General features: G+C 41.1%; 1 protein-coding gene across 1 annotated transcript in view; it reads left to right on the top strand.

Moving 5' to 3' along the window:
- Positions 1–16,178, top strand: part of commd10 (COMM domain containing 10) — a 57,980-nt gene extending 41,802 nt beyond the window's left edge. Inside the window, exons 6-7 of the mRNA XM_054611358.1 lie at positions 15,373–15,432; positions 15,710–16,178. Coding sequence (XP_054467333.1) covers positions 15,373–15,432; positions 15,710–15,748 — 99 coding nt within the window. The 3' untranslated portion in view covers positions 15,749–16,178. The remainder of the gene's footprint in view (positions 1–15,372; positions 15,433–15,709) is intronic.
- Positions 16,179–27,504: the final 11,326 nt, after the last annotated feature.

Here is a 27,504-nt window from a genome sequence, read left to right as displayed (position 1 = left end):
TAGCTTGCTGCATAGCTGTGCACCCTACACACTCAGTGAGGGCAGAAGAGAACATACTTGACAAAAGCTCAGTGTTTTAAGACTGACGCACTGGTGTTGGCTGACCGAGGACTTGAAAGAGACAAGAGGAAGACAGGGAATGAATGAGAACGAGAGAGACCTTGGATGTACTTGGGTTGAAAAAAGGAGAAGCCTTTTCCTACAACACACTGCACAAATCAAGCTCTTTAAAGTGCTGTGTGCGCGCATATTAAAAGAAAATTAATAACATAACACAATAGTCTCTGGACTATTTATGCATTGTTTTAAGTTCCTTTTAGCACAGTGCAATCAGTCCTGAAACAATGCATGTTTAAGTAAGAAAGAGTGAGAAAGAGATGTTTGTATTACTGCCATGCTTGATAAAATAAGCAGGACAGAATATTATATTGAGAGAGCAGTAAGCGGCATTCAAATGTTTATTTTTGTAAAGTCCCGGAATGTTTGCCTTGGCTATTATTTATGAATTAACTGCTAAAAATGCCCCCAAAAAATCCCTTTATGACACAGCAGGGGCCATCAAAGTGGAACAGCTGAACTTGAATCAAAGTGCATTTAAGCGAGCAAAAGCTTGACTGCATTGTTGATAAAAGTAATGTTTATAGAGGAAGGTTTCTGAACCGAGTCTGTTAAGCTCGGTACAAAATCCATTGAGTTAAGTGAGTCTGAACTTTTATTTGCCTCAGCCTACCTGAGAGTGAGGTAGGGAGTTTACTTTTAAGTTCTTCAGTCTTGTAGTTATTTTGTTTTTCTGATAAGTCAGTCAGCTAGTTAATCAGAGAATGACTCTGTCCATCCATGTGTTTTTCTCATTGCAAGCCCCAAAAAGACTTTGCCCTGTACAGGCCTCTGCTTCTCAGAAACAAGGCTCTGAATGCAGTGTGTGTCCGTGTGTGTGTGTGTGTCTGTGTGTTCATGCATGTCTGTAGTGAGCCTGTGTTTCTATCTGCATCCGTGCTTCAGTGTGTGTCCGTCATTCTAGTTCAGTGAGTGGCCCACTGGGTGCAGACAATCCCAGGCTTTGTGAGTGTGTCCTGCTGCCATGCTGGGTACTGTACTGAATGGGCTCTGGGGAGCGAGGCGTGTGAAAATCCCACCCTTGCCCACCTACAGACGGTCAGCTGTGTGTGTGTGTGTGTGTGTGTGTGTGTGTGTGTGTGTGTGTGTGTGTGTGTGTGTGTGTGTGTGTGTGTGCGTGTGAGAAGGACAGACACAGAGAGGAAAAGAGTGTTTGTGTGTGTGTGTGTGTCTGGGGGTGGATTCATGTGTTGGGTGTAGGCAGTGGTGGGTGAAAGAGGACACTCCACACGGAAACAACCGCTCTCTGTGCTGGACGGTACAGAGAGATTCTTTATTATTCTATTATTTCATTAACTGGGGAACCTAATGACCTGACGAATGACCCCCAGCAGAGGCCACTCTGTTCTCTAAGACTCAGCACCTTTGTCCCTGCCTGTCTGTCTGTCCGTCTCTTCCTCTGTGTCCCAGTGTCCTCCTCTGTTTTCTTTCCTCACAATTTATAATCTTCAAATGCCTTTAGACAATTTTCACTGCAGACAATTTTACATAACCTGAAATGTACAGATGTAACAATCAGGGTCCTTGTGTTTAACTTTAATGGACTGGAACCTTTATTTTTGTATAATGTCAGTGCTTTTCCTGCTATAAGAAGTCGAAATGTCTGCTGAAAAGAGGTCTTTTTTTTTTATAAATAACTACATTTATTTTAAATATTTACTCTCATTTTAAAGAATTGAATGTATGTATGTATGTATGTATGTATGTATGTATGTATGTATGTATGTATGTATGTATGTATGTATGTATGTATGTATATTTTTATTAATGCAAAAAATCTATATATTCAATTTGTAAAAATGTCTTCTTTTTCTTAATTTTGAACGAAACCTGTTTTACACATGCACTTACCATCGCCTAGTAGTATATTAACAGTATTTATGCCCTTTATACCTTTTAATGAGCCTGATGAAGTGCTGAAAGAAAAGTGTTCCTCTTACCGGGGTTAAAGGCCTTTCACACCCCCACAGGTGGTGGAAGTCTATGAACTTCTACCAATGATAGCTGTGAAAAACCAAACAAACAACAAACTAACAGGAGTGGGAGGAATCTGAAGGGGAACTTTTGCAAATGTACATTACCCAAGTTACTTTTGCAGAAATGACTGTAAACTTGCTTGGATTCCAATAATAAGAGAGTTTCTTCCTTGTCGAGGGCGAGATAACGTGACAGCTGAGTGGCATGTTTTGGTAAACAGTCTCTCACCTTTCTCTGTTGACTACTGTTGTCCTGCCGGCCAGATGCCACATTCCATTCAAACCCTGTAGCTCTATTAATAACAGATCTGTCTTAAGCCAACATTGAACTTTTCCAGAATGGAATCATATGTATGAAAGGGAAAAATAATTCTCCCTGTCTTCCTGTCTCCTCCAAGTATTTAATATATGAATGGATTCCTCACATGTTGATCATCATCATCATGTGTCGCTTGTGTTCGTGTGGTACTGTGTCTTGCTGCGTAGCATTTGAAGATTCAAGAGGTGGATGTGGGAGCGGTACGCTCTGGTGGAAGCCTTGTTATGTTCCCATTGTCCCCAACCACAACACAGGATGTGGTGCATTCTGATTGCGGACGTGGATGGACAATACACACACACAAACAAATGATGAACCAGACACATGCACTCAAACTGCACAGACAGGACACAGGTGACTTCATCCGTGTGAGACAAAACCAATAGGCAAAATAGCCATGGTCCTATTTAGGCCACCACGGAGGATGTTATTTATTTAGCCCCGGTAGCTACCTCCTGCTGCTCATAAATGTCAAGCCTCACCATTGTTGAACGAGAGCTGCTGTACAATTTGACTGTGTAGGGTGTCACAGTGTGTTTAATGCCTTGAATTAAGGTGCTGCATGTTAAGTACAACCAAGTTAACGTGATTTACTAAATGGATTTCCACTCTAATCAACGAGAACACTGATGTCACATTATTGAGACATTATTGGCCCAATGTAACCTGTTTTGTCCTGTGTGAACAAATCCATTGGTTGCACCATTTCTGTAGTGTCTTAAAGCTTTTATTTGGTCCTCCTCCTGTTTTAGGATTTCTTCATGTGAACATTTATTTTGTTGCTTCTTGTATCATGTTATTATAATGGTCGGATTAACACTCCTTACTGTTGCTGCAATTTCTTTCCACACCAACTGCCGAAAAAAGCGTCTTTGATGTCTAGTGGCATATTAAAAATGATTGTAACTAACGCACAGGGACATGCTGTGTGAACATTATCTTGCTTTTTTAACCCAAAGTCTTGACCGCCTGACGGTCCATCCAGGAAACTGCTGGAGGGACAGCGATGCTGTTACGTTTGCAATGACGTCACACAAAAATGGTGGCCCGCTAGCTAGAGAAAGAAGCTTCGTAAAAAAAATACGAAAAATAAGCTTGACATATCTGTTGTTTAAACAACATTTTAAATCAGATTTTATGCTGAGTTTCAGGACCTCGTTAAATGTTCCTCAAAGAAGATCCTTTTTTTTTTTCAGGACTACTATTACAGATACAACTCTCTCCTCTCCCCTTCTCTGCTCGTATATATTCTTTCCTCTTTTCCCCTTTGTCTCCCTCCATTCATCCCTCCATCTGTCTGCTGTATCTGTTTAGGTGTTTGTTTGTGTTTGTGGCCTATCCCTCTCTGAGCATGTAGACATATGCCCTCTTCCTCCTCTAATTGGTTCTCTGTATTCATGTGGGGATGCTGACAGAGGCAGGGAGACTGCAGGCATAGCTGACTCTTAATAAATGTCACTCCACTGCCAGGCCACGGATGGACAGCTCACTGATGAGCTGTTTATAACAAGGCGTCACTTAATGCAAGGGGAGACATGCAGGAGCTGAGGCAAAGTTACAGAGATAAAGAAAAGGAATAAATCAAGAGAGGAAGATGCATCTTGCCCACGAGAGATGGAGACCAGATAAGAGAAGGAGAGGGAGAATAATCTCAACAGGAAGAGACACAGAAGGCAGTGATGTGTGTGTGTGTGTGTGTGTGTGTGTGTGTGTGTGTGTGTGTGTGTGTGTGTGTGTGTGTGTGTGTGTGTGTGTGTGTGTGTGTGTGTGTGTGTGTGTGTGTGTGTGTGTGTGTGTGTGTGTGTGTGTGTGTGTGTGTGTGTGTGTGTCATTTAAAGTAAATGAATAATCTGTTGAATTACTTAGCTAAAAGTTATGGATATATTGTTGAAAGAGTTAAAAAGTAAGGGATAAACTGTTTAAATGATAAGCTTAACGTAATAAATAAACTAATGAGTAAATGGTTGACGTCCAGCGTCTAAGAAGTACTAATGTAAACTTGACCAAAATAACCTAAACATTGACAATTTAATTGAAATGAAAAAAAAAAAAGAAAAGAAATGTACCAACCACTTTTATACTAGAGCTAAATATCGTCTAGAATAATATATAAAATCTAGGTGTTTCTTTTGTGTGTGTGTGTACCCTTGACTGTGTGCGTGTATAGCTTACCAATTACATTTGTGTGTGATGTTTGTTTGTGTTGTCAGGTGTGGGCCTTGGTACCTATACATGCTTGTGTATACACATGGCCATGAGTATACAGTGTGTGTGTGTCCCGGTGTGTTTTCAGAAATTCATCCTGTCAGGCCTGAAACCTGCTGCCTCCTCTCGGCCCCCGTCTCCACACAAAACAAAGCCAAAGCCCGGTTTGTTTATTGTTTTTGCCTGCCTTGTTTCTCTTTTGATTGTTGTCAAAGTTCCCACTCGTTCTCCCCTTGGGTAGCAGCATACAGTCCACTCCTCTATGCTATTATTTACTCCCTGTGGTTTTCAAAGTTGAGTTGAAATGAGAGCGTTATCAAAAGGCCTGTTGGAGAAAAAAGGAAGCAAAGTTAAGAGGGGTAAAATATTCAGACTGTTGGAATGTAGTAGGCCCATTCATTCCCAGGTATCCTCTCCAAATCATTGAGATTATAGAGACTGAGTGACATGTTGGCCCCTTCCTGTACAGGAAAGGTTTCTTCATCATGTCATCTCTTGGAAGTCGTAAGTCAGATAGAGGTTTGGAAAATATCTTCTTCTCTAGTCTCTTAATATATTTGGGAGAATAGGACTGTGCCTGTGTATGTTTGTGTGGGCCTGCGTGTGTGCGCACATATTTGCCTGTGCTCATTTCTGTTATAAATACCGGAGGTGATTGACGGTTTCCAGTGTTTGGGTTTGACAGCTCTTATTTGTTGCAGTCGACAGACTTTTTAGTGAATGGCTGACGTTTTGAGGTTCCATGTCTGTCACTGTGAGATGGCTACAGGGGGACTGCTGTGGATGTGGATACCAGTTCATGGTGCCCCCCTTTCAGCATCAATGCACAGTGCATATGTGGCTCATACGGACTTTATATTCTTTCTGAACCGCTCTGGGCTCAAAGGGTCATGGGAAAATTAAACATAGTTGTTTTCTGACTTATTGATTTTGTTGGACAGACACATTGCAGTTTTTTTGTAAAGCTACTGAGCTGCTGAACAGACACATAGGATGAGCTGGGTTTTGTGGACTGGTATAGTTGATTAAAACAGAAAGCCAAAGCTTTTGAGGATGTTCACTGAGCTTCAGGGCCCATTTTATTCTTCAGTAGTACATTTTGCCATCCAAATGAAAACCCGATCAAACAAACTGCACTTTAGGTGATGTGACAAATTGATCAGAAACTGTACAAATGAGTTCCGAAGCATAATGTTACGTACATCGGAAACATCCATTGTAAAAAAAAAACTGATTTCTGAATAAAATTTTAGGACTTCCAACTCTCCATTATGCCAGTCACAGATGGGAAAACCATCATGCAAGAGGCAGAAGAAATACAGATTCTTCACTCAACAACAACAAGAGGTCGCTTTTGGTGTAAGAGTCACTTTCTCTTGATGGGAAAACTCCGTCTCTCGCTACTTCTCTCTCCACCTATACTTACAGTTAAATGTGCCAAGTGTGTGTTTTTTGGGGGCTTGCAAAAACATTCTGGGAATTGACAAAACAATCTCACCTCAGGCTCCATTCAGCTCTTCTAGGGCTTTCGATCCTATCTTGTGATCTTCGGCATATTAAAGGAGTGCTTCAGTGTTTCAGTGCTTCAACAACAAAGGGGTTGAAGCACTGAAGTTGTGTATGAATTACTCAGCCCTTGTTACCTTGAATTCTAGAAGAACATTTTGAATGAGGGCTGCATTTAATAAAAGCAAAATAATATCCAAACTTCTGCAAACACAACAATGTTTTTTTCAGTATTTAAAACACTTTGCATGGACAAGTAGCGCCCTTGCACAAGTGTGAGACTGTTTATGTGTTAAGTGTTTTAAATACTAAGGTTTTAGTAAAGATGAATGTGTGTGGGGTAATTGATACAAATGGTCATTTTATGGATGAAGTGTTTCTCTGAGTTTGCTAGATTGTCATGGAAATGTATATTTCCATTTCTTCTTAGGTTCTAGGTTTTTTTTCTAGGTTCAGATTGGTTCTGCTTGGATCAAATTGTTGGAAATCACAAGTTAAATAGATGGAATCATCAAAGGTTATGAAAAACTGGGTAAACCAAAGATTAAAGTGCTTCTATTGCAACATCACAGTTATAATTAGCAGTGTAGTAGCACAATATTTAGGGGTATTGCTCCAGCAGATGAATTTAAGCTATGTTTGTTCTTCCTCAATAGTTTTTCTACCGAGAAAATATGTGGGTGCCCAGTAGAAGTTTAATTAGAAATACAAAAGTTTAGTGTCAGGGACTTCAAGAAGTCTCATTACACCCACTACCGGCCACTTAAATGCCAATTCATCACAGTTTACACTAAAGCCAATCCAAAGGCTAATAGTCTGCACTGTGTGTACACACTCATATTAGCCTGTCAGCTAACTGGCTAAGGGAATACCCTGCAGAGTTTGAGAAATGCTGGTTCTAATAGATCCTGTCATATTGAACGTGATGGGGTTCAATAGTCACCATACTGCAATTGCTTATTATGAATCCTCGTCTTGTTTGTAAAACACATATTAGACGTATGATATATTACATTTAGTTTGATTAGTGTACCATAATGAGTAGAGCGCTATTAATTACACTCAGCATAACCATTTGGGAAATTTATTATCCGTTATTCTCCTCAGATGAACCTTTTGAACTCTCGCCAATTCATCCGCATTCCTCCTCTTGACCTCCACTACACAAACCTCAACCGTGTTGATGAGGCACAGACAGATGGACAGAAAAACATGCTCGACATAAAGGAGGATGCGGCACACCTGTAGCACTGACGCACGCAACAAAACATCTTTATTCTTTATTGAGACATTAGAAGACTGTGTTTTGACAGCACAGCTGCGTTTGTCAGAGCATCCGATTTAAGCGACAGACAGCTGAACGAACGCACACACGCAATCTTGTGCATTGTCAGGCAAACCAGACACACACAATACAGGAAAGAGTCTGCCCACGTTTTCTTAATGTTCCTTTTACATCAAAGCTACAGATGTGTGGTTGTTAGCTTAACTTGCAGACACATAAAAGTAAGCAGTTGAGTTCTGAAAAACTCTTTCTTCTCTCCTCTCCTCGGATAAAAAAAAAAAAAAAAAAAAAAAAAAAGAAATAATATTAGTGATGATGAGATGCCACTTTATTCCACATAATCACCTGTTTGTGGATTCTATTACCAGGCTTCTTCATGCCGCAGTGACAGACAACCCCCTCTCATGTCTTCATAGAGTAACCCCCCGCTGATCATCCCTCAGCAAGATGGCAGAATGCAGCTCAGACAGCCAGGGGAGCTCGTGAATGTAGGCTGGCACAAAGACAGAGAGGAGGACAGGCTGGCAGACATGCATGTATTGAGAGCTAACTGACAAACAGTAATGACACATATTTTATGGTTGCTGTAAGCCAACAGACAGACAGAAGCAGTCAAGCGTGGGGACAAGTTGATGGACCAGATAGAAAGATAGACCCAGCAGTCACTCAGTCATCAGGCTTTTGTAACGATGCATGTACCCATGGCAACATAACAGTGAAACAGCAAGGATTGTAGATATTATTTTTTGGGGGGATTAATCATGGTCAGGATGTGTGGTAAAGCCCAAAAGTGTTGCTTGTGTGTGTGTGTGTGTGTGTGTGTGTGTGTGTGTGTGTGTGTGTGTGTGTGTGTGTGTGTGTGTGTGTGTGTGTGTGTGTGTGTGTGTGTGTGTGTGTGTGTGTGTGTGTGTGTGTGTGTGTGTGTGTGTGTGTGTGTGTGTGTGTGTGTCAATGACAGTGATGCAGCCAGAGTGTTTGTTATGAGTGTGTTGAGGGATAAAGGGTTTGCCAAAAAAACCTCTGCCTCCAGTGCATGCCGCCCGTCTTTCTGCCTCTTTGTCTTTCACTGTCAAGATTTCTCTCCGTCAGGCAAAAGTCAGCGACCAGGCAGCATTAGAGAGCTCCAATTGGACAAACTGTCAAAGAGCTCAGAGTCACAGAAGACACATAATGGAGCGAAGTCACAGAGGAGCTGTGATGTAGCAGAGCCTCTCTCTGCAGAGCGCTTGAGCCGGTGACATTACAGTTACCCTTTCTTTGATGCTGATTTAATGCCGTGCTGCTCGTGTCGTATTGAAATATGCAGAGGAGCAGGATGATAAGTCTTTATTCTGAACTTTCATACTCTAAATAGTTCATATTTATTAATTTCAGTCGCGCAGGGATGGAGCGCAGTACATTTTGTGCATTAGTTAGAGCTAAGTGCTAGTAGTGGTAGCATAGATATCATTTAAATTTTATTTACTGCCAGATCAATGCATATTTTGGCAACGTTTCTGCTGTTCGTGACGGCAAGCTGGGTATTTATTGAGGAGTAAAAGCTAACTGAACATGCTTTACACTTTATGTTATTACCAAGAGCACATAGAGCCGTTCTGTGTTATTTTTCACAGCCATCACTTCTTTTTTCTGCTAATTGAGCCACGTTGGACAATCAGAGCACTTACCTGGAAAATTAGTGAGCTGACAGCGAGTTGAAAAATCTGTGTATGTTTCACTATTTATATATCACTGTGTTTAGTGCTTTGGTATCTCATAAACCTCCAAACTCATTGATTTATCACTCGACCGTGTCGTCATGGAACCCTTTTTATCTTCTTATTTCTGACTAAAAGCAACATACCCACACCAATGTAGAACCTTGCATTTTCTTAATGTAAGGCTATATATATGATCTAAAAAAGGAAGCGCTAGCAGCAAACATATATACATATATAAGAAGTGGGCGTACTTACTGTGATGCCACCCATTGGTTTGTGGACTGTGGTTTTGAAGCCTCCAGTTCTGCATTTTGGCTGTCGCCATCTTGTTTTTATGCAACCAGAAGTCAGTACAGCCGAACACTGCCACTTTTGTGTGACCAAACATTTTAGAATTAACAGTCATGAACTGTAAGCACACTGTGAAAGGATTAAAGGTCTACAACAGAAAACAAAGACAACTCACAGACCAGAAAATGCCGTGGTAGCAACCTGTCAATCAGAAGGTAGCCTTGCCCTAAAGAATACCCGGTTTAATGGTCTATTTTACTTAAACATATGACCATAATTTACTAAATGAACATCAGGCTGTTTTGAAGAAGCGATTGAGACCATAAACTCATGTTTACAACGTTAACTGAGATAATAAATCAAATGAGAAGTAGGGTTATTTTCGCATAGACTTCTATAGATTAAGACTTTTTTTTGAAGCCAGAGGAGTCGCCCCCTGATGGCCATTAGAAAAATATAAGTTTAAGGCAGTTGTGAATCTACTACATGCATGCACGCTTACAAGCAAACCTTGTTTATATACAGCTTTTTGGAACAGAAGTCACAATGTGTTTTACAGGAAATGACAAGAGGGATTGATGAAAGAGACAGTATATAAAAAAGGGGGAATAAAAAGGTGTAGAATCAAGAGAGAGAGCCACAGAAAACAATAATGATGTTCTTTAATGATGATAAAGTTACCCTGCTCTGCTGAGCGGAGTCTTCAGATGTAAGACTTCTATACGAGCACACAACAGAACAGTTTTTATAATTCTCAAATGCTGATCCACTCGGTGCAGTCCATGCACATAATTGGTACGACTTAGAAACTCCACCTGTGTTCACAGAAGATTGATTGACACTTGATTTGCTCCACCTCGTGTCTGTCTGGTATGGACTTTGCCATGCATATTGTATAAGACAGCCTCACCTGGCAGACAGTTTCCCACAGACAAAAAGTGTCCCATTTCTCCTATTCTTCTCTCTGTGAATTTATAGACAGCTTTGTTGTTATTGTTATATTAGGTTTGAAGTTAAATCTCTGGATAAGTATAAGACAAATTCCTTCTGTCAGTGAATTCTTTATAGTTTGATGTTTGAGATGCTTCTGCTTGTTTGTTACAATGAAAGCTCCCTTGGGTTATCACATTTTTTTTTATTCCTTCTCTTAAGCTCCTCATTCTCTGCCGTGTCTCTTCACTCTCCTCCTCATCTTTCACTTTGCTGCTCATCTCTCTCGTACCTACTTCTCCCCTCCCCTCCACTGCTTTTGTCAATCTCCCTCCCCTGTCATCTTTAACTCCCTCCTTTTTATTCTTTTCCTGCCTTTCTTTGAATTTCTTACTTGATAAAAGCAGTTCTTGTAAAGCACTCAGCGACGGAAAATTCACTGCTTTGACAAGTATATCAAATCCAAGCTTTTCTTTATTGCACTGAGGCAAATAATTGATGAAAAGTGCCTTTTTGCCTCCAGCCAGCCCCATTCACACAGACTCCTTGTGGTATGAAAATACCACTGCTCCATGCCCTACACATGTGGTCTTATATAAACTGACACCACTGACACCAGTAACCACTTGATGGGTTAAAAGCACAGCTTGTTGAATGTCATTTTTTTTTATTTTACTTATTTTCTTGCATTTGAATTAGAATACATTGATTTGCTTTTCTCTTAACACCAATGCAGCAGTTACAGGTTGTTCATGTAGATGTCACCAGATGAGTCGCTGGAAGTTTTGCAAAAATGTACAAGACTACAACTTTTGTTTGTAGTCTTGGCTACCTTTTCTGTTTCTAGTATCAAGGTGTTTGTTGCTGTAACTTCTGAGATCTGGGGGGGGGAAACCAATATTGTCAACCCAGTAGTGCTGCTAGGAAGTAAAAACTCAAAGTGAGTACATCTTGAATGTGTTAATCCTTAAAAAAATGTGGGTCAATTTAACACAAATTGCAATTACAACAAACAGATTTTGTTAATGTTCAATATGTTCTGAATGAGAGGAAAAAAAGACCTAGGGGAATTGAATGCAGAATAAGTTTTGAAAATCGCCGAGTTATGTTCCAAAAACACCTTTTAACTGCATTGTTGTGCATACTATACTTGATCATGCTGTATTTTTTTCCTAAAAGTAAAAACAAAAAAATAACACATATACATCGGGGATGAGAATGTATTCTGATGATAAACAAGATGCACTGGACCACTGTGAGTAGCGTGGGCTAACAAGATCACCGTGTGTGTGTGTTATTGATTTAACATTGATTCACATGAATATGTTATATGTTTTATTTATATACTTTGGGAATCATCAGGAGTATTTTGAAAAAACTAAATCAATCCACTCTAAAGTATGTTATCATATTACATTTTTCAATAACTTCATTTCAAATACAAGTAACATAAATTCTGTCCATCTCTGATTGAGACCCTTTCAAATATGAAACAATTATTGACACAAGAGAGGATGGCGGCCATTTATAATTTTAGGATTTTCCCTTCTCTTGTGTCAAAGGGGATACCTTAAGGGTTGCGATGCATGTAGATTTTGTCGCTATTTGTGTGAAACAAAGTTTTTATTTAACTAAACTATTATAACACAACCACAGGGAGTGTAGTGGGACACAGCAGCAGGAAGTCTTTAGACTGTGACAAAGTCAGATATGGTAAAAAATTCTGTTGTTTAACCTTCTTATTATGTTTGACTAATCTTGGGGTTTGTATAAACCCTGTTGGCTGTGTTGTCACACAAACTAACTTGATGATATTATTATTACTGATAAGAAAGAAGGCCAAAGCTACCAAAATAATACCCAGTTTGTAACAAACCAGAAATGCCTTTACATTGCGCTACCCTCAGTGTGAGTCTGAGGGCTTATGCTGTAATCCATATAGAGCTTCTTCCACAATTATCCCTGGATGACTTTGTTGGCTCATCTACAGGGAATTGTACAAGTAACCTTCTGGAGAGCTTTTCCAGCTCGTACAGAGAGCTGCGGCAGAAGAACAGCGGCCCCACATTTCAGCATATTAAACATATCGAAGGATACATTTGGAGAAATGAATTTTGTTGATCTGTTTTCCATTTGTCAGTGTATTCTCTCTCATGTGTTGGATTTCCCATAGTGTGTAGCCTATATTGCAATAACATGCTTAAACATGTAGTTGCATATGGAACACCAGATGCAAGTGAATTCATGATTATCTTCATGAGTTAATCCTGTTTCCAGCATCTTGACACACAGGATTTTGGCACCGAAACAGATGAGACGTGTTTGTGTGGGTGCGTATGTGTTGTGTGTGTGTGTGTGTGTGTGTGTGCGTCATGTTAGTATAGGGCTGTGATGATGAGGATGATGCATCCTATCCCCATTAGTGTTAGCCTAGATCTGTCAGAGCCTTGTTGGGTTACTGCCTGGTAAAATCTCAACCCTGAGGAACAATGGGATGGGCCAAACACACACACACACACACACACACACACACACACACACACACACACACACACACACACACACACACACACACACACACACACACACGCCCTTGTGCATATGTTCCCAAGACAAAATAGTGTTTGACACACACACATACCCAACAGTACCTGTAAATCCTCTTCAGAACAAACCATCAATCTCACGTTCACATAAGCACAAACAGACTTTCATCCTGCAACAGCGAGGAAGTGTTACAGTCTGGTTTGTTGTCTTCATTGTAGCTTAGGTTTGATCGACATCGTATTTCACACACTGCATTGTCGGTTGCCCCCGTCTCACCTCCATAGTCGGTCACGGAGACAGCTCAGTTAGCTGCTGGTGTTTGTTGCTCTGACCCGAGCGCAACGAAGAACGCCATAACCCAAAAAAGTGATTATGCAGCGCTGGTTTCTCCTCTTTACGATGTGTATGCCACATTGTGTGTGTGTGTGTGTGTGTGTGTGTGTGTGTGTGTGTGTGTGTGTGTGTGTGTGTGTGTGTGTGTGTGTGTGTGTGTGTGTGTGTGTGTGTGTGTGTGTGTGTGTGTGTGTGTGTGTGTGAGAACTGAGACTCACATCGGTGCTGTTGGAGGCACAGACGGAGTGGGTGTTTTCGTCTTTCAACTAATTCAACTGCACGCCCAATTTGTATTTCAAATCAAATCGTTTCCTAACAGCATCCTTTTTGTTTGCTCTGAGAAATGATTTCTCGCTTGCAGAGCCACTTTGATGTGCGTCCTCTTTACATTGCATCTCGCTCGTTAACAACAGTTTAATTAGTTGTTTTATTACCTGTCGTGCAGCGCGCTCACGTCCTTGCGGCTGAATTCAAGGCTGTCCTACATTCTCCTCGTTCTGTGGTGTCGTGGCTTTGGCGAGAGAGAGTGAGAGAGAACGTTTTCCTCTTCGTGCTCTCCTTTATGGACTTTTAGCGTTGCTTCTAATTAATATCTCTGACATTAATTTGCTCTGACACATGGCCCCTCTCCACCCACCCACCCAACCAGCCAACCAGTTACATGTAGATTCAAGCCCCAAAGCCCTATTTAGTCTCTAAGCACCAAACTGCAGGGAGAAGAGCTGTACAATCGGACAGCTCGCTTCTGCTTTAGATTCTCTCAGCGCAGATTTCTTTCTTTTTTTTTTGGTTTGTTTCTTTGCGTCTGTTACTCCTTCTTTCTTTCTTCCTGACCTCTTAGTTGGTGCCGGGAGTTCGGTGCCGTTATCAACAATCGCTGCGAGGGCACTGAGTGCACTTTAGTCGGCTATAAGACTGCCCTCCCCACTCTGTGTTACCCAGAAAGCATTTCACATATTGCAGCTCTTTTCTCAATGATGGGTGTGATAAAGTGTATCGCCATTACGGCCACTCACGGGGGGGGGTTATTGTTGTCCGGCCCTTCGTTTCTTGATGGGGTGATGGTAATGATGATAGCGGCCCCGGTGATGGTTGTTCTTGGTTTTCTTTTCACTTTTCCCTTGATAGTTAGAGAAGCCTGCTGATTTTTCAGAGAGGAGAGAGAAACAGAAAACGGCTCCCAGGTGAACCAAAGAGTAAGCACATAATGACACAGTATACGTCTTACAAGAAACAGTTATGTAAGAATTGACACGGCATGAAAACAGATGACACGGCATGAAAACAAAAAGAAAACGTGTCATTAATATTACCTTGTACTTTATAATTGGCACAATGTTCTCTTGTTTTTTTTTCCCCTGTTGAAATGCATCTTGCCATATTATTGGATGATAAAGTTGGGTATTCTCAACAGATATATAAGATTTTTAACTTCAGCAGCCCTCAAATTTAAGGAAGAAAGAAAAATAAAGGAAAAGGAGAAGGATATACAGAAAAAAAGAGGTCCCGTTTCTGCTCTGCTTCAGATTAAAAAAAAATGTTAAATACTTCTAACTCAAACGTTAAGGTCAACATAAGAAACTTGTTAGCTTGTGTGTTTCCTTGCATGCTGAATGAATCGGTCTGCTGTATCAGATGAACTAAACTGCCTGTGTTTACAATTAGTCATGAAAAAGCGAGCAAGCGGTAAAATGGCTTCGATACCGATGCTTGGTGGACCTTATTTTCTATATTACTTTGCATGCTTTGCAAGGTTACTGCATTGTGACACAATATGTTGCTCATCATGCTTCATACTGTATGATGCAGCCGGTCTCTGTTTAAAGATAAAGCCAAACAGAATGGAGAAAGAGTGACGGGTTTGTGGACAGTGACTTTGCCTGGGGTGTATTTTTAAACACTGATGGATACGACTTACGAGGATAGTACGCACTGGCTAGAGAGCAGCAATAATTAATGAAGGTTTTTATAGAAAGCACAAGAAAGCCCACAGAACAAGTCTTGGTCATTACTGTCTTACGCGTGTGCTCTTAATGCTGCAAAAAAATTATTTTTACCCTCTGTGCTTCTCTGAACTTATTTTTTCATATTTGTTGGGTTGTTTGCTCTCCCACACTCATAAGCCTCACTAACCTCTCTCTCTCTCTCTCTCTCTCTCTCCAGGTTCAGGAAAATGTCTTTGTTGATTTTAACCACCAGGAGCTACTTGACTTCTACAACAAGGTCTGTAATTTGGGTTTGTGTGTGTCTGTGTATAAGTACATGCATGTGTCCACGTTCACCTCATGTGTTTCGGCGCCTTCCATGTCGCATTGCATCCTTATTGACAGACATTGCCTGACAAAATCCATCTGTCTTCGAGTCTGAGTCATACTTTCATACATATTTATGGCCTTTTTCTCAATTTTTTATTTTTTGCTTTTCTTTCTGACTCTACGAGTGTTCTTTTGTATCCATTTTTTTTTCAAAACACTCAACCTTTTTCTCCTCTTTCTTCCAGCTTGAAATCGTACAAGGCCAATTGGATACCCTGACTTGATGCCTGGTGCTCTTTGTACAACAGACACACACACACACACACACACACACACACACACACACACACACACACACACACACACACACACTGACAGCTATGCCAGCTGTTGGAGGCCTAGAAATTCCATTCTTACTCTGATTTATTCGAGAAAAATGTCAAACTTTGAAGGCGTCTTTCCCCTGTGAGCTCCTTTTTAAAGCAGGTCTGTGGTCGAGAGGCCGGTGTGATCTGACTGTACTTTGAATTTGTATGTCTTCATTAAGGGGTTGGTGGGAGAAACACCTTCATCAATAGCCATTGTACATTTTCTATATCCAGTCGTTAGGAACTAAATGTTCGATACGTTCAAAATGTGCCAATAGTCAGTGATCTTAAAAATGTTTGTACTCTTCATAAAAAGGAGGTTAAAGGAAATAAAATGTTAATCTGAGTTGAAACAAATGGATTCAATAACTTGGAAAAGGAACTAGTGTCCGTGCCATTCTGATCAAATCTGAAGTGGAGGTGAAATCCATCCAAGCTGTTGTTATTTAGTGAAGGCTCATTATTTCTCATTAAGACCAACCTGGACTGCTGGTTCAACAGATGGGAGTTCTGGGAGGCACAGCGGACCTCCAGAGTGTGTGTGTGTGTGCATGCATGTGTCTGTGTGTAGATAGATGCATGAATATGTCCTTGTTCATGCGTCTGTCCTTACTTGTGAATGTGTGTGTGTGTGTGTGTGTGTGTGTGTCTGTCTGTGCATAATTCCTCTCTTCCGCTCTCTGAATCCAAACTCCCAGGTGTTGTTCCCCCATACAGATTCAGTAAACCAAACAGCATCAGATCTACCAGTGCCTCTGCTGATTAGATGTGTTATGTTGAGCTTTTCATCAAAATAAATAATTAACTTTACTTGAAAGAGTACTTTATTTAAGATGCAATATGATGTGATGTACTAAAAGATTTTCAAGCTCAGAACACCAATTATTCCTCTGTCTGCTTACTTTCTACTGTGTAGGTTTTACTTTCTTACATGTTTCTTCTTACAACAATATAAATGGTTTTCGGGTTCATTGAAAATTCTTTAGGGACAATTCAAGGCAAGCTGGCTGCAAGCATCATAACACAAACATAGTTAATTCACACATATAAAAAACGATATAAAAATACAAAAATATAATAGTGTAAAGATTTAAATAAGTCAGAAAAGACACATGGGTTAGTGGCAGCAGCCAATTCATTGCTGACCAGTGACAGTGTACTCAACCTTTACCTGCTTACTAATCTACAGCACCAGTCAAAAGTTTGGACACACGTTCTCATTCAACTACTTTGAAGAATCTTACATATTCTGGTTTGTTGAGCATTTGTTTGTTTACCACATCATTCCATATGTGTTCCTTCATAGTTTGGATGTCTTCAATATTAATCTACAATGTAGAAAAAAATAAAAATAAAGAAAACCATTGAATGAGAAGGTGTGTCCAAACTTTTGACTGGTACTGTATATACACTTAATTCCAAACTGTTTGTCACCTTACTTTTTCATATAATTTTATTACCATGCAATAAATATATTATTTCTGCAGAAAACGGTGGAAAGCTGCTTCGGTTATGGAACGAGTTACTCCCACAAGCGATAAAGTATCTCGAGGTGTTGTTCAATATGAGGTTATCATCAACAGGTGGTTGGTTTGATGCAGTGTTGGCAGATGCATATGTTTTACTGGCTTGTTGTGGTGAAAATGAAGCTAAACCCTCAATTTCCTTTTTTACCAATTTACCTGTGTTCATTACAGCCACCATGAGTTATTCAAAGAAAGAGGTCACGACACAAAGCAGGCTGAAATGAGATGTCTTTGCTGGCTGTCTGGTCTCAGTTTTAGGCTGAGGGGGAGGAGCTCAAACATTTCGAAGGAGCCAGTTGCGGATCTGATCAGCATGCTTCCTGGCTATTTACTTTTGTTCATTTTATTCTTTACACGTCCAGCAGCAGAACACACTAGAGAGATACTAATGTCCCCCAGGACGAGCTTGAGGTCGTGGAGAAGGACATTTAGTCTGCTTCTCTTAGCAGTGGCGGACGGATGGATGGATACATCAAAGGGAATATGAGATTATACAGATTTAGTCTCTGTATAATTGAGGCACTTCTTGAAAATTGTTCACAAACTTCATTTTCATTTCAAAAACGTGTTCCTCAGTCACCCGAGTCTTTGCAGACAACTTTCCCATGCGGTTCTGTTGCTTTTAGTGTCCAACCTCAGCAGGTGGCAAGCTGTGTTAATAGGATAATTGGCACGTAGAGAGGATATAAAAACTCAAATACAGACTGAACCAAACAACAAAACTCCCACTTCCACCTTGCCTTGTAAAATGGACGACTTTACCACTTACTTTTCTATGGGAACCCTAATTACAACTGCCACCCTCTGAGATATTACAAATATCTAAAGTGTGATACACCAAGAAAAGAGACTACCATCAGCACTAGACTCAGAGTGAACCTTGGACAGTTTCATTGGAGATATGAGCATAAATATATAGGTAAACACAAATTTTGATAAAAAATGCTCACACACACATCCCTGTATTTTGATTTTTGTAAAGGACACTCATTGACATAATGCATTATGTAGTCCCTTTTCCTAACTTAAATCTTATTCTTACCTCTACCTCAAAACCTGAACCCTCAAACGGAGGACCGGTTAAAATGTCCTCACTTTACAAAAATGTCCTCACTCCGAAGGTTATTGGTCCTCATAAAGATAGGTATACAAGTGCGGGCACACACACACTCTAGATTTGTAAAAACTTAAAAGAAAATGACTCACTTGTTGACTTAACCGTCCCTAAAAAAGGTCTAAACCACATCTGTCCTGAGTGCTTTTTCTTTTAAACTCCAATTGACAATTTTTGCCACCATGCGAAAACACCTGCAGCCAGAGGGAGCGCCGTGTTCCACAGCGTGGAGAACAGATGGCAGGGCCGAGCAGAGATGGCCGCCTGGAAGGAAAAAAAACAGAAGAGGAAAAAAAAAGAAAAGAAAAAAGATACTCACACACTGAGACTCACACTGAGATCCGTCAGAACATAGCACACAGAGTCCCGACGATAGCGATAGGGGGCGTGTGTGTCTGAGTGTGTTTGTGTGGTTGTGTCTCTGCGTGTACTTGTCAAAGCTGTTTGCAAGTTCCTGTGTGTGTGATGAGGCAAGCTATGTTGGGCACGACACCACACAAACACACTCGCTGGTTTTTCCAGAGCGGCTATTCGGTGGGGGGGTTGCTGTGCTTTTCTAGCTTTAATAAGTGTCTAATGGACTTGCCTCAGTGTGAGGCTGCAGTCCTGTGGGGCTGACAGAGCTTGGCCACAGATGACAGCCACTGATGGCTGATGCACAAAAGCAAGCAAACGGTTGAACCCAGTGTTTACTGCCCCTAGTAATGGGGATATATTTGAAAACATTGCTCTGACCTTTCATGTTCAACAGGTGTTTTCCACCATTGAAAACAGAAAATCAAATTCAGTCAGAGGCAACATTGCATAGCTTTATCCTGTTATGTGCTCGGTCACACCAGAAAAATAGAACAATTCTAAGCTCAGACAATGAAATAGTGACTTTTGGGGGTTATACAGGAGCCACCATTGAGAATAGCCAGTTTCTTTCGAGGCAAAACGGACATAATTGAGTAACTGACGGTGCTTCCTATTCAGCAGAAGAGGGTTACATAAAATTGGATGCTATCTCAATTTTAGACTCTGCGGCCCGCTCAGAGGGAAAGCAGTGTCACGACTGATTGCAAGTGGTCAACAGCAATCATTTGCATGACACCCAAGTTGACCTCTGTGTGACAGCACCACTCAAATTTACTTTTGCTCCATGAGCAACTGAGGCAGTTCCACAGAGGTGAATTGATTTCTCGAAAATTATGTTTCTGGTGTCTCAAACCCTATGACCAAGCGAGTAACCATGCATATTTTTTTAAAATGCTTTTTCTGTCCAACCTGCTTCCCTCCTTACCCAAGTTTCTGACTGAAATACACTGCTCTGTTGTTTTCAGACCAACAGGTAAGGAAAACGAGATGTAACTAGAGGCGGAAATCACTCTGCTGATTTGAATTAATGGTCATTTTTTTTCCTTTTTAAGGGAACAGTGTGTAGCATTTCTGGGAATCTATTGGCAGAAATGGAATATATTATTGATACGTTTGTCTCTCATTGTATAGTCACCTGGAAATAAGAATGTTATGTTACCTTGGAATTGGCTGTTTATATCTACATAAGGAGGTGGTCCTGATCATGGAGCCAGCCACCATGTTTCTACAGTAGCCCAGAACGGACAAAACAAAACTCTGGCTCTAGACTGGTACATCTGCGTTTTCACCTCTACCACCGTAGGCCTCCTAAACGCATGGCACTCAGGAGAAGTTTCAGTTTGTTGCAATCTGGAACTTCACCACTAGATGCCGCCAAATCCTACACACTGCACATTTTAGCTTAGCCATCGGGTCACCATTCAAAGCAACTTCACTTCATCCATACAACATTAAATAAACCCTTCTGAGGCATGTTTCTCTTTCTGGTCCAAGCTGTTACTTTCAGTTCAGTACAAAACTAACCTATACAAGAACTGCTCATAAGGTTAATAGCTCAGCAGCCTATTATTTAGAACTGACTTATCAGACCACGATTGTTTCAGCGGCTTTAGTGGTCTATTATGGAGTAAGTAACCTCATCAGAGTTATTAACAGTCCTCTCAGTCACCAGTGACAGATGCTCCACTGCTACAAGTAGAATACTTGTTGTTAAAGACACTTTGAACTACACCTATTCTAATAAGTCAACTCATTGTACAAACAGCTTTCCCACCTGTGGACATGGCCTCCTACTGTACCATTGACAAAACGTTTGCATTTGTGAGTGCATTTACACAGTTAGTTCTTGAGAGGATTAAGTGTGTGTGTGTGTATGTGGACTATAGACAACATGCTTGTCTGTGTATACAGTATTCTCAATCTGCGCAACTCGCTGCTTTCAAAAGACAAAAGGAGACACCATCATGAGTGTCTTTTGTAAAAGATGAACAACAGCTATAAGAGTCACAACAATAGTATTAAGCTGCACAGATAGCACCAGTCCTCTATTATGAGGAACAACCCGTCACAATGGACAAGCAAGCTGAGAACAGCTAATAAAAAGTGAACAATAGCAGAGCGGTAGTCACAATAAATCTGTGAACAATCTGCTTTGCATGCCATTGCCTCTTTTGTGTGCTCTGTAATTAAAATATTTATCACTGGGCTCCCTAGCAGAAAGTGCTGCTATAATAGGACACTATCTGAACAGAAAATGGGACCAACCTGCCAAACCTTCACCAGTATTTCCCACATTTCTAAACTGTCTACTGTTTATACTGTGAATGACGAGATAAAGGTAACACTTTAACATTTTCATGTTTCAGAGGTTTCCAGGAATGCAATTTCCCCTTTATGCCCAGTTAATATGAATGTTTGACAGCTGAGTTAATGTCCAAAAGGATGTTTGGTAGCCTGCAGGAAACTGTATCGAAATAGTGCTTTGCATCTTTCGGGACATGAAACGAAAAGGAACCACTTTCCACTGTAATTCCAAAGATTTGACATGTAGCTGAGCTTGTTGAGCAGCTTTAACTGACTCTGATTTAAACAGAAATTTGACAAAAAACAACCTGGTTATTTGTGTTATAAGTCTTGTTATACAGAATCTGTGTGCAATACTTTTTAAATTGGATGACTAAATAATTGAAGCATCCTTTTGGCAGCCAACCAGCTCTGCCCGAGGAGGTTTGGAAAAAGGTTGGCACTAGAGTGATTGGAGTTAGAGATGGGAGTACCACTAACCTTGATGTGCATTATTAATAAAGTGGATGAGGGCATCGCTTCTGATCCTAAACCTCTGTAGCCTATTTGTGACATATTTGAGGTATTCTGTGGACGTGATCCAAGAGCCTAGCTTCCAAAACTGATCCCAGCCCAGCTGGCATGGATCGAAATGTGTTGAATCTTAATCAAATCTTAACATAATGAATTAACATAAAACTATGAGACAAACATGAGGTTTTTTCACAACGGCCTTGCCCTGCTTAGTCAAGATGTGACTTAAAAGAAACACTTGCTCTCTTATTTTTATTTTTTTTAAAGGTGCGGGCTGTTTTCATGAAATATTTTCATATTTCTTTTGAACTTTGCACTTCAGTCACTTGTGCTGCTCTGTTAACTCTGCAGTTGTTAACTCAGGCTTCTCGGTGACACTTCCTCTCCCTTTGATTCCTTGTGAAACACACTTCCTATCATACACACCGTCTCTAGAGCATCAGCGATACAATTGGCACTGCACTCAGGAGCATGTTCACACACTTTCTGTGTTGACAGTGGCTAACATGGTCACATGTCATTCCCCTGGCTTTCCTGGTTTATTTCCAGCAGAATAGCCGCACCAAATATTTGGTGCTGCTCTCCATTTGTTTTCCTGCCGAAATTTCAGTCCCTATAACCAACCTGTGGCCGGTCCCGACATAAACAACTGTTTCACAAATTATCACTCTTCCCTTTCTGAAATTGTATCCTTCAACTCTGTGCTTCTGCCTGTCTTTACACTCTGTTATTATCCTTGTAGGGTTGCGTGTTGCTGCAGGGCACAGACGGAAGACGTTATAACCCCAGTGTCTTCCCTGCATGTTTATATAAAGTTTGCTGACTTGAATGGAATTCCGTTTAATTTTCTCCCCATGAAATGAACAGGGACACCTCACTTTGCTATGAAACTTGTCTTCTTTTCTCACAGCCTCATGATCCCTACCACAACTTTTAAACTTCACTATCTTCTTTGCCCAGACTCGAGCCCCACATGACCCGGCAGCCTCCGGTTCCCGTACCGATAAAGACACTTTACCCCCAGCTCTTAAAGCTTCTTTTCTCCTCTGTACCTTCAGGTCCAAAGTGTTCCTCCAGACAGCGGTTATTATAACCCGTATGAGGCCTCTGTCCTCCTCAGCCACACTGTCTACTCTCTATTACTGACCCTCAACTTTCTAAACTCCAGTCCTTAAAAAATCAGTGGAGACCTCCAAAAAGTTTTGTTTTTGTCTTTTTGGTTGGTGTGTTTTATCGACCTGAAATGGGACAAATGCTGGTGTTACAAATCTGTCAGAGAATTACAAAACATGTCACCAGCATTCAATGAACGTCAATAAATCTAAAGCTAATACATTGATGTTACTATAACTGTAATCCATGCAACATGTTCAGGTGCTAAAGGGGTTGTTTTCCTCTAATGGAATGCATAAAAGGGCCGTTTTAGCCTCGTTGGCTACAAATCATGTACACTTAATGTTACTGCATACCATTATCCATCACATGAATACGTTCACTTGTGTTCTAACCTGCAGGTAGATATTTATTTAATTCATGATAGTGCAATACTGCATGGAAACTAATATATAGAATCTTGAAACCGGCATGAGATCCATCACACTTGGCAATGAGTCACCAAAGATACATTTAATCTATGTGGTGCTTTCAAGGAAGGTCTTACATTCTAAAGACAGCAGCCAATAAATCCCGCATTCATTGGGAATAATCTCATAAATCTGGCAACAAACAATGATTGATCATGAATAATGCATGATGTGGATGTGGGAAGATCTTTAAAAGCATTAAAAACACTCCAAACTCAGAGCGTTCATGATTTGGAGAAAAAGTGCCATCAGCAGGTGATTTCAGCAGAACATTTTGTTGCTACTAGCAAATGCCACTGACACAGTTCTGTAGCAGTTTAACTGACATTGTGACATTTTGTCTGATCTGTGACCAACAAATATTGTAAGGCATCTTGTATCTACTCAACACATGCCCTTGATGGATATGTATGTGCCCCTTTTTTATTGTGATTGTTGATTTATTATTTGTTAATTTTGAGTGTCTGCGATCAGTTAAGTGTTAGCCAAGCTATCCATTAGCCACTGTCTGAGGCTAATGGTTCATTGTCGCCGTCTTTTTCTCTAATTTGTACTCCCTATCACTGAATTTGTTGTCAAATTCAGTTTTTACAGTGTCACAGTAGCTTCCTGTAAAACCATTAAAGCCCAACTCTTTTCTTTCACCTTTATTGGCAGTGTGTTTAGATGTCTGCATGGCTGTGCACCTAAACGCATTCCTTAGGGCAGAATACTAGACTGCTTTAAGAAGCTACTGTAGATGATCATTTTCTTTTAACTGTACTTGCACAGTAATGTAAAGCATGCAGAATGTATAGTTAAGGGCGCTGTATTGTACTTTAAGATGTGAAAGTGTTCTAACCACAGTAAGAAGTATAGCACAGGCAGGCTATGTCATTTAGAGGTCATACCACCGCTACTGTCCCGCTGTTCCATTGTTCCAAGCAGATACATCATTTTCTCTTTCACACGGACTTCTCGTTCTCCTCTCCAGTCCTACTTTCATTTTCTTTTTCAAAGTCTTTGCTCTTCCAAACCCTTCCAGGCATGACCATGATGTCTTCCTAAAAACTCTCATCTTTCTCTGTCTCTCTGTCTCCCTCTGTTTCTGCTTCCATGCCCTGCCTAGCTGGCTGCACAGTTGGCAAAATGAATAGGCACACTCAATTCAGCTAGCGTCTCTGCTGGTCCACTGCCCTAGGTGGCAGCGCTGGGCACCCAGCCTAGTCTGGCTCAGTCTGGTCTGGTTTCCACTGTAGAGCCCACCGGGGACCCGCCTCACTGCCGGCCTTACTCATGATTCACATCGCTTGCTTTCCCCTCGTTCCCCAACATTATCTCTTTGAGTCATCTTTTCATCCTGCTGCCAGCCTAGATGCTCGGCCAGATGGACAGAATATCCAATAAACAAGTTGCGGTTTTGATCTCGCGTTATGATATTATTGAGTCGACCTTGGCGCAGTTAAAGTGCACCTGGCCCAAGTGAACTAAATTTGCCGCTGTGCCATTAATAAATGTTTTTTTTATTAATGTTTTTCTCTGATTTATTATATATTTTGACATACTGTGGTCTGCAGCAGTCACTGATGGTGATATGGAAGCCTTGATACTGCATGTCCCCTTTATTTTGGTGGAGATCTAAGTTTAGTTTCAGCTTCTGTGCATGCACTCAGGTTGTGAAGTTGTTGCGGTGCTGCATTCCCCCCATTTTCCTTGTGCTAAATGACCCTTTGCTACAGTCCATCATATCACACAACCACCAGTGGATGATCCATGTAGAGGACAGGAAAATAAGACACTTATTTCTTCTTGTATTGTAAGATAGAGTTTGTTAGCCCCAGTCACGTAGGACAGCAAACTAAGACAAAACGTAATATCGGACATTCGGACACACTTATTTATTTCTAACAACATTCTTAAGATGTTTCAGAGAAATACATATAAAGTTTCTTAGACAGGCAACAAAAACCTTCAAATTATGATCCATTGTTAGAATTTTCAAGCAGTATGTTTTGGGTTTACATGAGAGAATGATTTAGGGAAGATGTCAAAATGAGTTTGGCAAAGTCAAGTTAGCACTGTGTTAGCCACACATGCTAGCATTATCAGAATGGATTATAGGAGAAAAACTTGTGTATACTCTGCTGCTCACACACCTCCATGCACACCGTGTAAAGAAATCCAAATGTTGAGTGGCCTGAATGGTTTATTAATGGTTTGAAAAGCTATGATTGGACGATCACTGTTTCCTAGGAGAGGTTTGGGAAAGGTCCGTTTATGATCATTTTCATATTTCTAAGATGCTCACGGACAAAAACTCATCCCATTATCTTGCGCCACCACCTCTGTCTGAACATTTGGTCCGCTCTGTTCCAACACAAAGAGGGTCACGTCCTGAGCAGCCAGTGTCTGCTGAAGACGTCTCTGGAGTCTGGCTGGCACCGCCAAGACACGACAGCGCTGTCACCACGCACTAGCCTCCCCGTCTCCCCTGGTCATTCTCCCACGGCCTCCCCTTACCCCCTGCTCGCTCTGCCTCTGCCTCTATCTATAGCTCTCGTCCTCCTCCCTCCTCACAAGCCCCATCATGCCTGGTCTTCTCTCTCAATATGTGTGACATCACTCCTGTTGATTGTTCTTTTCTGTCTTGTCCTCTCTTTCTCCATCTCTCTTGGCTCTCTTTGTTCCCAGCCTGTACCCGTGGCAGACTGTGTCGTGGCTCATTGTTTGCAGTTCTGATAAATTTGAATTTATTGTGATTAGTGTTCGCATGTGTCTCTGAGCCTCATGACAGGGAACAGTCGATGGGTGTCGTCGCTGTTTAGGGTTGTGTTGTGTTGCAGGGTAACAAGCGGTGGCAGCAATGTGCTGCCATGTTTCTTCTCATTTCTATTCCTCTATTCTGTCCCATTTGATCTCTGTTGGCTCTGCTTTTACCGCTGATGTGTGTACCTTCCCTGTAATTAAAGCTTGTACATTATTCTTCAATGTAGAACTTAACCACTGTTGTGTTTTGTGTCAGACTTGTGGCCTGGCCCTTCCCTGACTTTTTTTTTGTTGCTGAAGATGTTATTTTTGTTGCTGTTTTTATCCTTGCACCAAGTGGAGCATGCCCTGTGATGTCCTAGGCAAGGTGGTACGGGGTGTGTGTCTGCAGGGCGTCTGCAGCAGCGGTTGTGTTGCGTAAACAGTCTCAACACAGATGGTGCAGCATGCCTCTACACATGGCGGGTTCACGGCCCGGGAGCTCACCAGCCTCCTTCGTTCCTCCCTCCCTCCCCCTCTCTCTCTCTCTCTCTTTCTCTCTCTGTGTCTGTCAATGTCTGTCACTCTCTTTCTGTGTTCTTGCACCTGCTGCACCCGTCTCTATTGGTCTGACTTGCCCTCTGTCTCTGACTGCCTGTGTCTCCGTCTCTGTATGTCTCCATCTATGGCCGTGGTTACACTTGTCTTTTCAATGCCACTTTTGTGATCGGATGCGCCGGATCGGAAACTCAGCTGTGTCCACGCTGGACTCTTCATGGTGATCTGATGTATTTCGTGGTCAAAGGAGCTGCTGTAGTGTCTGTAAACAGATTCTGCTTTCTTATGTAAAAATATGTAGACAACTGGACAAGATGGCAGGTAAACAGTCTGGGTAGAGAGCAAAAAGGGCTAACGCATGGAAAGAAATGCAATCTCTGCCCCCGCTGGCTATTGTCTTGACAATGATTTTGCTTTTTATGGGTTTAAAATGAGCTTGTAACCTGGCTGCTTTTGATAATGCAGTAGTACAAGTCGTATCTCAACTGCATTATTCCACCTTAGGTTGCTAATCGGACTGTAAACAATGAGCAGCACATGTAAAACTGTGGATAAACACATTTTATTTCAAATATTTTGTTACTTTTGCAACATATTCGCCCACCAATGTCCCCTTGTTTTATTGAAGAATAGTCACCATCAAAGCTTGGCTAATCCTGTGATAAACGCATGTTCCTATAAATTTGTCACAATAAAATTCCCCCCTTTATTTTGTAGCAGCAAAAACAGTAAATGTTGGGTTATCAGCGTTAACGTAACATAACGTAGACAGCAGGTCTCAGCCAGGCTCCAGCCATGGCTTTCCTCCTCTCTTCCTTTGCCCCCTCGGTAGAAGAACTCCTGTGTGGGAGGAAGATGATGGAATCTTATGTTTGATAAATTTTCCCGTTGACTGTGCCCGCATGCTGTCCACACCTCACTGAGATATGAACTCAAATCTAACTTTCATATTACCATCTGTACTCGTTATGATAAATCTGTACCCACCAAAGT

This window comes from Anoplopoma fimbria, chromosome 13 (assembly GCF_027596085.1).
Source record: "Anoplopoma fimbria isolate UVic2021 breed Golden Eagle Sablefish chromosome 13, Afim_UVic_2022, whole genome shotgun sequence".
Classification (NCBI taxonomy): domain Eukaryota; kingdom Metazoa; phylum Chordata; class Actinopteri; order Perciformes; family Anoplopomatidae; genus Anoplopoma; species Anoplopoma fimbria.
This window is presented reverse-complemented; position numbering and strand designations above follow the sequence as displayed.